General features: G+C 41.8%; 1 protein-coding gene across 1 annotated transcript; it reads right to left on the reverse strand.

Annotated features, from left to right (window-relative positions):
* Positions 1–7,829: 7,829 nt before the first annotated feature.
* Positions 7,830–10,958, reverse strand: LOC144890946 (desmin-like). Its single transcript, XM_078772830.1, has 2 exons — positions 9,769–10,958; positions 7,830–8,328 (listed from the first exon to the last, which is right to left on the reverse strand). The coding sequence occupies exons 1-2, from the start codon at positions 10,940–10,942 to the stop codon at positions 8,282–8,284; spliced, it is 1,221 nt and encodes a 406-aa protein (XP_078628956.1). The 5' UTR covers positions 10,943–10,958; the 3' UTR covers positions 7,830–8,281.
* Between the last annotated feature and the right edge of the window lie 1,161 nt (positions 10,959–12,119).

Here is a 12,119-nt window from a genome sequence, read left to right on the forward strand (position 1 = left end):
GTAAAGGTGTGGAAAAAACACTTTTTGCACTTGTGATAGTGTTGAAAAACCACTTTTCGCACTTGTATTAGTGTGGAAAAAACACTTTTTGCATGTGTGATATTGTTGAAAAACCACTTTTCGCACTTGTGTTAGTGTTGAAAAACCACTTTTCGCACTTGTGTTGGTGCAGGAAACCACTTTTGCACTTGTATTAGTGTGGAAAAAACACTTTTTGCACTTGTATTGGTGTGGAAAAAACACTTTTTGCACTTGTGATAGTGTTGAAAAACCATTTTTCGCACTTGTGTTAGTGTTGAAAATCCACTTTTCGCACTTGTGTTGGTGCAGGAAACCACTTTTGCACTTGTATTAGTGTGGAAAAACCACTTTTTGCACTTGTGATAGTGTGGAAAAACCACTTTTGCACTTGTATTAGTGTAGAAAAACCACTTTTCGCACTTGTCTTAGTGTTGAAAAACCACTTTTCGCACTTGTGTTAGTGTTGAAAAACCACTTTTCGCACTTGTGTTGGTGCAGGAAACCACTTTTGCACTTGTATTAGTGTAGAAAAAACACTTTTTGCACTTGTGATAGTGTTGAAAAACCACTTTTCGCACTTGTGTTAGTGTTGAAAACCCACTTTTCGCACATGTGTTCGTGAAGGAAACCACTTTTCGCACTTGTGTTGGTGCAGGAAACCACTTTTGCACTTGTATTAGTGTGGAAAAAACACTTTTCGCACTTGTGTTAGTGTTGAAAAACCACTTTTCGCACTTGTGTTAGTGAAGGAAACCACTTTTCGCACTTGTGTTGGTGCAGGAAACCACTTTTGCACTTGTATTAGTGTGGAAAACCACTTTTTGCACTTGTGATAGTGTTGAAAACCCACTTTTCGCACTTGTGTTAGTGTTGAAAAACCACTGTTCGCACTTGTGTTAGTGCAGGAAACCACTTTTGCACTTGTATTAGTGTGGAAAAAACACTTTTTGCACTTGTGATAGTGTTGAAAAACCACTTTTCGCACTTGTGTTAGTGTTGAAAAACCACTTTTGGCACTTGTGTTAGTGTTGAAAATCCACTTTTCCCACTTGTGTTGGTGCAGGAAACCACTTTTGCACTTGTATTAGTGTGGAAAAAACACTTTTTGCACTTGTGATAGTGTTGAAAAACCACTTTTCGCACTTGTGTTAGTGTTGAAAATCCACTTTTCCCACTTGTGTTGGTGCAGGAAACCACTTTTGCACTTGTATTAGTGTGGAAAAACCACTTTTGCACTTGTATTAGTGTGGAAAAAACACTTTTTGCACTTGTGATAGTGTTGAAAAACCACTTTTCGCACTTGTGTTGGTGCAGGAAACCACTTTTGCACTTGTATTAGTGTGGAAAAAACACTTTTCGCACTTGTGTTAGTGTTGAAAAACCACTTTTCGCACTTGTGTTGGTGTTGAAAAACAACTTTTCGCACTGGTGTTGGTGTGGAAAAACCACTTTTCGCACTTGTGTTAGTGTTGAAAAACCACTTTTCGCACTTGTGTTCGTGTTGAAAAACCACTTTTCGCACTTGTGTTGGTGCCGGAAACCACTTTTGCACTTGTATTAGTGTGGAAAAAACACTTTTTGCACTTGGGATAGTGTTGAAAAACCACTTTTCGCACTTGTGTTAGTGTTGAAAAACCACTTTTCGCACTTGTGTTGGTGCAGGAAACCACTTTTGCACTTGTATTAGTGTGGAAAAAACACTTTTTGCACTTGGGATAGTGTTGAAAAACCACTTTTCGCACTTGTGTTAGTGTTGAAAAACCACTTTTCGCACTTGTGTTGGTGCAGGAAACCACTTTTGCACTTGTATTAGTGTGGAAAAACCACTTTTCGCACTTGTGTTAGTGTTGAAAAACCACTTTTCGCACTTGTGTTGGTGCAGGAAACCACTTTTGCACTTGTATTAGTGTGGAAAAAACAATTTTCGCACTTGTATTAGTGTGGAAAAACTACTTTTCGCACTTGTGTTGGTGCAGGAAACCACTTTTGCACTTGTATTAGTGTGGAAAAAACACTTTTCGCACTTGTGTTAGTGTTGAAAAACCACTTTTCGCACTTGTGTTAGTGTGGAAAACCACTTTTCGCACTTGTGTTGGTGCAGGAAGCCACTTTTGCACTTGTATTAGTGTGGAAAAACCACTTTTCACACTTGTGTTAGTGTTGAAAAACCACTTTTCGCACTTGTGTTAGTGTTGAAAAACCACTTTTCGCACTTGTGTTGGTGCAGGAAACCACTTTTGCACTTGTATTAGTGTGGAAAAAACACTTTTTGCACTTGTGATAGTGTTGAAAAACAACTTTTTGCACTTGTGTTAGTGTTGAAAAACCACTTTTCGCACTTGTGTTAGTGTTGAAAAACCACTTTTCGCACTTGTGTTGGTGCAGGAAACCACTTTTGCACTTGTATTAGTGTGGAAAAAACACTTTTCGCACTTGTGTTAGTGTTGAAAAACCACTTTTCGCACTTGTGTTAGTGTTGAAAAACCACTTTTCGCACTTGTGATAGTGTTGAAAAACCACTTTTCGCACTTGTGTTGGTGCAGGAAACCACTTTTGCACTTGTATTAGTGTGGAAAAAACACTTTTTGCACTTCTATTAGTGTGGAAAAAACACTTTTTGCACTTGTGATAGTGTTGAAAAACCATTTTTCGCACTTGTGTTAGTGTTGAAATCCACTTTTCGCACTTGTGTTGGTGCAGGAAACCACTTTTGCACTTGTATTAATGTGGAAAACACTTTTTGCACTTGTGATAGTGTTGAAAAACCACTTTTCGCACTTGTGTTAGTGTTGAAAAACCACTTTTCGCACTGGTGTTGGTGAAGGAAACCACTTTTGCACATGTAATAGTGTGGAAAAAACACTTTTCGCACTTGTGTTAGTGTTGAAAAACCACTTTTCGCACTTGTGTTGGTGCAGGAAACCACTTTTGCACTTGTATTAGTGTGGAAAAAACACTTTTTGCACTTGTGATAGTGTTGAAAAACCACTTTTCGCACTTGTGTTAGTGTTGAAAAACCACTTTTCGCACTTGTGTTGGTGCAGGAAACCACTTTTGCACTTGTATTAGTGTTGAAAAACCACTTTTTGCACTTATGCTGGTGCAGGAAACCACTTTTGCAGTTGTATTAGTGTGGAAAAAACACTTTTTGCACTTGTGATAGTGTTGAAAAACCACTTTTCGCACTTGTGTTAGTGTTGAAAAACCACTTTTTGCACTTGTGTTGGTGCAGGAAACCACTTTTCGCACATGTGTTGGTGTAGGAAACCACTTTTGCACTTGTATTAGTGTGGAAAAAACACTTTTCGCACTTGTGTTAGTGTTGAAAAACCACTTTTCGCACTTGTGTTAGTGAAGGAAACCACTTTTCGCACATGTGTTAGTGAAGGAAACCACTTTTCGCACTTGTGTTAGTGTTGAAAAACCACTTTTCGCACTTGTGTTAGTGTTGAAAAACCACTTTTCGCACTTGTGTTGGTGCAGGAAACCACTTTTGCACTTGTATTAGTGTGGAAAAAACACTTTTTGCACTTGTGATACTGTTGAAAAACCACTTTTCGCACTTGTGTTGGTGCAGGAAACCACTTTTGCACTTGTATTAGTGTGGAAAAAACACTTTTTGCACTTGTGTTAGTGTTGAAAAACCACTTTTCGCACTTGTGTTAGTGTTGAAAAACCACTTTTCGCACTTGTGTTGGTGCAGGAAACCACTTTTGCACTTGTATTAGTGTGGAAAAAACACTTTTTGCACTTGTGATGGTGTTGAAAAACCACTTTTCGCACTTGTGTTAGTGTTGAAAACCCACTTTTCGCACTTGTGTTAGTATTGAAAAACCACTTTTCGCACTTGTGTTGGTTCAGGAAACCACTTTTGCACTTGTATTAGTGTGGAAAAACCACTTTTCGCACTTGTCGTAGTGTTGAAAAACCACTTCGCACTTGTGTTAGTGTTGAAAAACCACTTTTCGCACTTGTGTTGGTGCAGGAAACCACTTTTGCACTTGAATTAGTGTAGAAAAAACACTTTTTGCACTTGTGATAGTGTTGAAAAACCACTTTTCGCACTTGTGTTAGTGTTGAAAACCCACTTTTCGCACATGTGTTAGTGAAGGAAACCACTTTTCGCACTTGTGTTGGTGCAGGAAACCACTTTTGCACTTGTATTAGTGTTGAAAAACCACTTTTCGCACTTGTGTTAGTGAAGGAAACCACTTTTCGCACTTGTGTTGGTGCAGGAAACCACTTTTGCACTTGTATTAGTGTGGAAAACTACTTTTTGCACTTGTGATAGTGTTGAAAAACCACTTTTCGCACTTGTGTTAGTGTTGAAAAACCACTTTTCGCACTTGTGTTGGTGCAGGAAACCACTTTTGCACTTGTATTAGTGTGGAAAAAACACTTTTTGCACTTGTGATAGTGTTGAAAAACCACTTTTCGCACTTGTGTTAGTGTTGAAAAACCACTTTTCGCACTTGTGTTGGTGCAGGAAACCACTTTTGCACTTGTATTAGTGTGGAAAAAACACTTTTTGCACTTGTGATAGTTTTGAAAAACCACTTTTCGCACTTGTGTTAGTGTTGAAAAACCACTTTTTGCACTTGTGGTGGTGCAGGAAACCACTTTTCGCACTTGTGTTGGTGTAGGAAGCCACTTTTGCACTTGTATTAGTGTGGAAAAACCACTTTTCGCACTTGTGTTAGTGTTGAAAAACCACTTTTCGCACTTGTGTTAGTGAAGGAAACCACTTTTCGCACTTGTGTTGGTGCAGGAAACCACTTTTGCACTTGTATTAGTGTGGAAAAACCACTTTTCGCACTGTGTTGGTGTGGAAAAAACCACTTTTCGCACTTGTGTTTGTGAAGGAAACCACTTTTTGCACTTGTATTAGTGTAGAAAAAACCACTTTTCGCACATGTGTTGGTGTCGGAAATCACTTTTCGCACTTGTGTTGGTGTAGGAAACCACTTTTCGCACTTGTGTTGGTGTAGGAAACCACTTTTCGCACTTGTGTTGGTGTAGGAAACCGCTTTTCGCACTTGTGTTGGTGTAGGAAACCACTTTTCGCACTTGTGTTGGTGAAGGAAACCACTTTTCGCACTTGTGTTGGTGAAGGAAACCACTTTTTGCACTTGTATTAGTGTAGAAAAAACCACTTTTCGCACATGTGTTGGTGTCGGAAATCACTTTTCGCACTTGTGTTGGTGTAGGAAACCACTTTTCACACTTGTGTTGGTGTAGGAAACCACTTTTCGCACTTGTATTAGTATGGAAAAAACACTTTTCGCACTTGTGTTGGTGTAGGAAACCACTTTTCACACTTGTGTTGGTGTAGGAAACCACTTTTCGCACTTGTATTAGTATGGAAAAACCACTTTTAACACTTGTGTTAGTGTTGAAAAACACTTTTCGCACTTGTGTTCGTGTGTGTGTTTGTCCATCCATGCGTGTGTGCATCCATCCGTCCACGCGGCTGTCCATCTGTGATAGGTTTTCATTAGCACGATAACTTAAGAATGACTGAAGTCAAACTAAGTTTTAAGTTTTTAAAGATCTAAGTCAAACTTGGTACAAGTATGTATGATGATACAAAGTTGAACTGATTAGATTTCGGTATCAAGAGGTCAGAGGTCATTTCAGTTAAACGTGATACTTGAAAACGGCTGAAGGGATCTAAATCAAACTTAGTGCAAGTATGTATAATGATGTAATAATGTGGGTGGAGACATAATCGGTTGTCATGACGTGGAGCGCCATTCATTCTACTTCTAACATACATGGCAAGTGGATCATCATCATCAGGCATTGTAATTAAAGCTACTACTACAGTATATGGATATTGTGGCGGTTACCTTATGTGCAGGTAACCGCATGTGGCGGTTACCTTATGTGCAGGTAACGATTACCTTATTTGGGCATAATACACGCGCACGGGCCTGTTGGACTTTTGGTTGTGTGAACGTGACGCACGCGCGGTTGCCGGAGCCACGCCCTCCGAAGAGGGCTTTTGGCTTTATATAAGCGTGCCGACTTCCGTTCGCTTTTAGTGTGCTGGATCTTGCTGTTTGAATAAACCAACTTCGAACCTTTCGAATGGCCTCGTTCTCTCGCCTTCCGCGACTCCTAAAATATCACGGATATCATTTGACCTTCTGCAGGAAATCCACTGATTGTCAGGAGGTCCAGATGGCCAAAGAACGCTGTCAGGGGGTTGAAAGGGAACTTCAAGAAGAAACAGAAACTGAAACATCAGTGACACAGCCGCACCAGACACTGCCCCAGTGAAATTGGGAAATCAAATTTCATAATGGCACCAGCATCTGATGTACGCATTGTAGATGTGAATGTCTCTGTAACCAATTCTACCTGTAATATTGGCATTATTTTTACGGCGTAGCCCATCCGGCAAAGCCATCTCGAACAGTGTTTGTCCGTCCGTGTGTATCCCCTCAAACGTATACCAGCTGAGGATATGGTCACATGACAGGGTGATGTGATTACGTCTGATGTCATTACGGCGTATGCAGCTGACCTCCACACTCCGCCATTTTGATTTATATGCCGTTCATGCCGAACAGATCGTCGAACCTGTCATATATCACAATCGCCATGCTCTACCTTTACCTTTTCCATTCAGTGTGAAACACAAACAAACCGATTGTTAAAATGATCATGAAATATCGAAAGCATCGGCGTTACGTCTCTTCCAACAGTACGGTACGTATAGGCCTTAGGCCTTAGGCGTTATGCCTCATCTTCGGGCCGCTTTGGACAAATTAAGCCCAGGTTTCTTAATACAGTAGGGTATCGTTTCAGTGGTATCGTTTTCGTAATAAAAATAATAATATAGTAAATATAACCATAACACTTTTATCCCAATGTCGTGAATTGAAGGTTTACGGATTGAAGCGGTGTATGGTTCATGATCAGTGATGAGCGTTGTTCAGCACTAATATTAATAACCGAGGAAGTCAGGAATTAGCCTCGGTTTTTTTATAGTATTATTATTTTCTAAATAATCATAACGTAACGTTAATATTATAGTAAATCTAATCGTAACACTAATCCCTTCGTAGTGACTGCAAACTTACTGAAAGTTAAATTATATCAGTTTTGTGTCCGTTACATCATTACGTCTATGATGTAATTACGACAGCTGAGTCCACCGACCAACATTTTCATTAGATTACAGTCGATCTATGGTCGGGTCTCAAAAACATTGGGAGTGTGTTCATTTACCAACTTTATTTTGGAGAGATCAAGTGGTTTAAGCATTCGAGCAAGCATTGCATTCAAAACCAGTAAGGAACGGCTGGCTTGGCAAGCGCGAGCTAGCTGCTTGGTAAATGAGCACACCTCCAACCCCTGTGGGGTACATAGATTACAGTAGATCTTCGCTCATTGCTGTAAGTAAAACTTACCTTTACGGATGTCGGGATTACTCCAGATTTCTTTGTTTAATGTTATAAACAGCATTAGCGACTGTTTGAAAAGCTAAACATGTGTTTGTGGTTTATAATATTTTACAAGCCTGGCGACGCCGCTGTTAGACTTTTGGTCTTGTTGATTTGGAATTCACCTTTCAAGAACATCCATCCATCCTCCTTTGTTAGGTCAGAAAAAATTATCACATCCACAATGTTGGCAGAATTTGAAAAATTCCATCCTCTAATTTTTGTAATTTCCTATCTGGATGTAGCATATGATAGTCTCTGACTGTGACAGTTTATGTGAACACATTGCTGAAGGTATCAACAAACATGGTATCTAAAAAGAGATGCTAATTAATGTTAAGAAAACCAGAAAGGTTTGCTTCAAAGCGACTTTAATATCCTACAGAAACACTCGTTTTCCATGACATTGTGAGAGCCATCATGACAATCATAACCCAACTAGCGCAGCCACAAAAGCAAGGCTGGTGTTAATTAATTCGCAAAGCCCTCGACGACGCTATTTTGTAGAGGATCAAGGTGTGGCCCAGGAGGGCAGGTGGGCGGATGTGGGGTTTTCACGCGAGATGAATATCAAGTGATGATAAAGCACTGGATATGGAATTTTGTTTAGCAAAAACGCCCCAACAGGGGTGACATCTGCCTGTCACGTGATGACATCGAAGCAATACCAAGAGAGGCTAAAATGGACGACAGCACAACCTGGTCAGGGCAAGGGACAGAGAAAGGCTCTCAGAACGACGGACACCACACGTACACCATTGATGTCTCGCATCCCAGCGACCCTCGATGACCCGTTGGGGTTCACCAGCTCACAGGACGCGTACCTTCACCTCTCCCTTTGTTGAAAGAGCCGAACCTGAAAAAGGTAAAATACGCACAGACCAAAGTTCAAATCCCATCCGGTACTCCTTCCTGTCCGTGCTATTATACAAAGGTGCACACAGGTGCATGCCATCAACGTATGTACGAGATTGATCAGCAAGTCCAAAAAAGGTCAGACTTTCCTGAGAAACGTCATTAATCCCAATAGTTTCGGGTCATCGATTTATTACGTACCCAAAGCCGGGTAGAGGGTGGGGTGGTGAGAATTCTGCTATACTAGCGTCCGTATTTATTATACAATTTTGGTTACATTCGTATGTTTGGACATCACGTGACCGAAACAAAATGCAGTGCAAGCATAATTTGCAAACTTATCAGCGGACATTATGATGTTTTGTATGTGTGAAGAGAAGTGCAGCGATCTTACGAGCGTTTAGTCAGGGTTAATCTATTACGTACGCATGGGGTCGGGAAGATTTAAAACCAGAAAATTTATGTTAAGAAAAAAAATTGAGGGATAATAGGAAATAGAGATACTAACTGCACAGAGTTTGGGAAGTAGTAAATTTTGGAGTGTAAGGTGATAGGATCATAGGAAAGGAGGCTGGTCGGTCGTATATATAGGATTAAGGACATGTGAAGGAAATGTAGCACTTATGGGACATAGCAGTGAGGACGAACGATGACTATTCAAATTTTCTGCCATATTTGCGTACGTAATAAATACAAAGAGGGATCCAAAATTTCTGCCATATTTGTGTACATAATAAATACATAAGGGGATCCAAAATTTCTGCCATATTTATGTACGTAATAAATAGTCATCCAAAGTTTCTGCCATATTTGTGTACGTAGTAAATACATAAAGTGATCCAAAATTTCTGCCATATTTGTGTACGTAGTAAATACATAAAGTGATCCAAAATTTCTGCCATATTTGCGTACGTAATAAATACAAACAGTGATCCAAAATTTCTGCCATATTTGCGTACGTAATAAATACATAGTGATCCAAAATTTCGGCCATATTTGCGTACGTAATAAATACAAACAGTGATCCAAAATGTCTGCCATATTCGTGTACGTAATAAATACATAAAGGGGATTCTTTAACAATGATTGTCGCATTCGTTAACAAAATATTAATATAGATTAACAAACTACTAACACATGCAAATGCTTAACTGCTACAACCTACCATTATCAACTTTCTCAATTTCCTGCATTTGTTTGTAGTTGTTATTTATAACAGAGGCAGGCAGGTACGAGTAAAGTGTGTCGAATGAGCAGCACTTAATATGGGAGCATTGGTCAAGATTCCACTATTTTTCGTACGTAATAAATAGATATCCCATATACGCTTCCTTTTGACCTTTTTGCATACCCTTGCGGTAGATTAAGCCGACACCAAGCTCATTTAATGATGAGCCTAATTTTTGGTGCCACTAAAGCAAGTTATCCATCGGATGTTCACCTGATGTGGCTGCCACATCGATGCGTTGCTCTTCGCCCTCCAGCAGTCGCCTGTACATGGCGATCTCCACATCCAGTTGCATCTTGATGTTGAGAAGATCACGGTAGGCCTTCAAGTATCGCGCGACGTCCATCTTGATGTCCGCGAGCTGGCACTCAAGCTGAGCGATGGACTCGTCCATCAACGCCATGTTGTTCCAATGCTCCTCTTCCATGTCCTCGAGCTGTGACTCGAGACTCTCGTTGCGACTGCGCAGGGCGTTGATCTCGTTGTGCAGCGCTGTTATTTTGTGTCTGTACTCAAAGATCTCGTCCTTGATGACGCGGAGTTGGTCTTCGTGCTTGACGGCCTGCACTTTCAGCGTGTCCAGCTTGTTTTTGTACCAGCCCTCCGCGTCCTGCACGTTCTTGGTGACGACGGACTCGTACTGGGAGCGAATGTCGCGCAGGGCGGCGGCAAGATCCGGGCGGCTGGTCTCCAGGTCCACGGTGACGTTCGAGGATTGGATTTGCAAGATGAGGTCCGCCACCTCGTCGTCGTGAAGTTTCCTCAAGAACTCGAACTCGGCCACCAGCTGTTCCGCCTGCCTTTCCAGCTCTACCTTCTGCAAGGTGGCGTCGTCCACGTCCTTCTGGAACTGCCTGAGCGTTCTAATGGCCTCTTCTTTCAGCCTCAGCTCCTCCGCGCTCCTGGCATTCCAGTACGCCATGTCCTCCTGTAAGTTGCCCTTTGCGATATCGGCAATACCTCGCTCGTGCGAAAGGTTCTCCATCGCATCACGTGCTTCCTGAAACTGTGGTTCGAACTCTTCCCAGAGACCAGAGGGCGCCACGTTCTTCGTCCTCAGCTCCTCGAGTTCTGCCTTCAGCTCACCGTTCCTCTGGTTCAGATTGCGCACCTTCTCGATGTAGCCCACGAACCTGGAGTTGAGCACCTGCAGCTCCCCCTTCTCGTCTATGCCGTACTCCGACGAGTCCGTGCCCACCCCGAACGCCACCCCTCGTCCACGGGCACACGACGCGACGTTCGTCGCCACCGGGGCCCATGACTGTGACCGGCTCCCGATGACGTTTCGACGCACCGGGGACGGACTGGCCACCCGAGGCATCTGGCGGGCCGAGCCACTCACGGACAGGGCGTTTTGACCTTTGTAAGAGTACGAACTGCTTCTCATGGTGCCGTTGGTGAGAGTAGCCACCTCAAGTCAGGCCTCGGTGGACATTTATATGACTCCTGGAGCGCAATTTGATGGAAAATTTCGCACTTGCGTCGGGAATGTGACGGCCAGAGCGATTTTCCATTGCGCTCAACCACGGATTTAGATCTTCCCTGAGTAGATTTTCATTAACACGGAAAACACAAGTCCAGATCGCTCGCCTGGTGATCATTTACACACTTTACAGTATAGTCAGACTTTTTTCGCCTCGCTTGCCGTTTGACCACTAGTTCGGGGCTCCAGGGTGTGACTCATCCAGGTTGGGCCTTTTCCTGAGCTGGGAACGCCCTACCTCATTACCTCCGCCACCAAATGTGGATGGAGGTTATGTTTTCACCCCTGTCTGTTTGATTGTGAACAGAATATCTCAAACAGTTGTGGACGGATCCGGACAAAATTTGGTGGAGAGGTTGTGTGTGGGACAAGGAAGAATCGATTCAATTTTGGTGAAGATCTGAATATGTATTCGGATATGTGAATTATTTAATTTTTTAAGTGATTCTTCACCATTGGGAGACAGGGCCAACAACTATACATTGCGGGATATCTCCAAAAGTTGTGGGTGGACTTGGACGAAACTTGGTGGACCGGTTGGGTGTGTAACAAGGAAGAATCGATTCAATTTTGGTGAAGATCTGAATATGTATTCGGATATGTGAATTATTTAATTTTTTACGTGATTCTTCACCATTGGGAGACAGGGCCAAAAACTATACATTGCGGGATATCTCAAAAAGTTGTGGATGGATTTGGACGAAACTTGGTAGACATGTTGTGTGTGTAACAAGGAAGAATCGACTCAATTTTGGTGAAGATCTGAATATGTATTCAGATATGAGAATTTTTATTTATTTAAGTGATTCTTCACCATTGGGAGATAGGGCCAAAAACTTTACGATGCGGGATATCTCAACAAGTTATATATGGATTTGGACGAAACTTGGTGGACCGGTTGTGTGTGTCACAAGGAAGAATCGATTCAATTTTGGTGAAGATCTGAATATGTATTCGGATATGTGAATTATTTAATTGTTTAAGTGATTCGTCACCATTGGGAGATCGGGCCAAAAACTATACATTGCGGGATATCTCAAAAAGTTGGGGATGGATTTGGACGAAACTTGGTAGACAGGTT

Source organism: Myxine glutinosa, chromosome 2, assembly GCF_964187855.1.
Source record: "Myxine glutinosa chromosome 2, kmMyxGlut1.1, whole genome shotgun sequence".
Lineage (NCBI taxonomy): Eukaryota > Metazoa > Chordata > Myxini > Myxiniformes > Myxinidae > Myxine > Myxine glutinosa.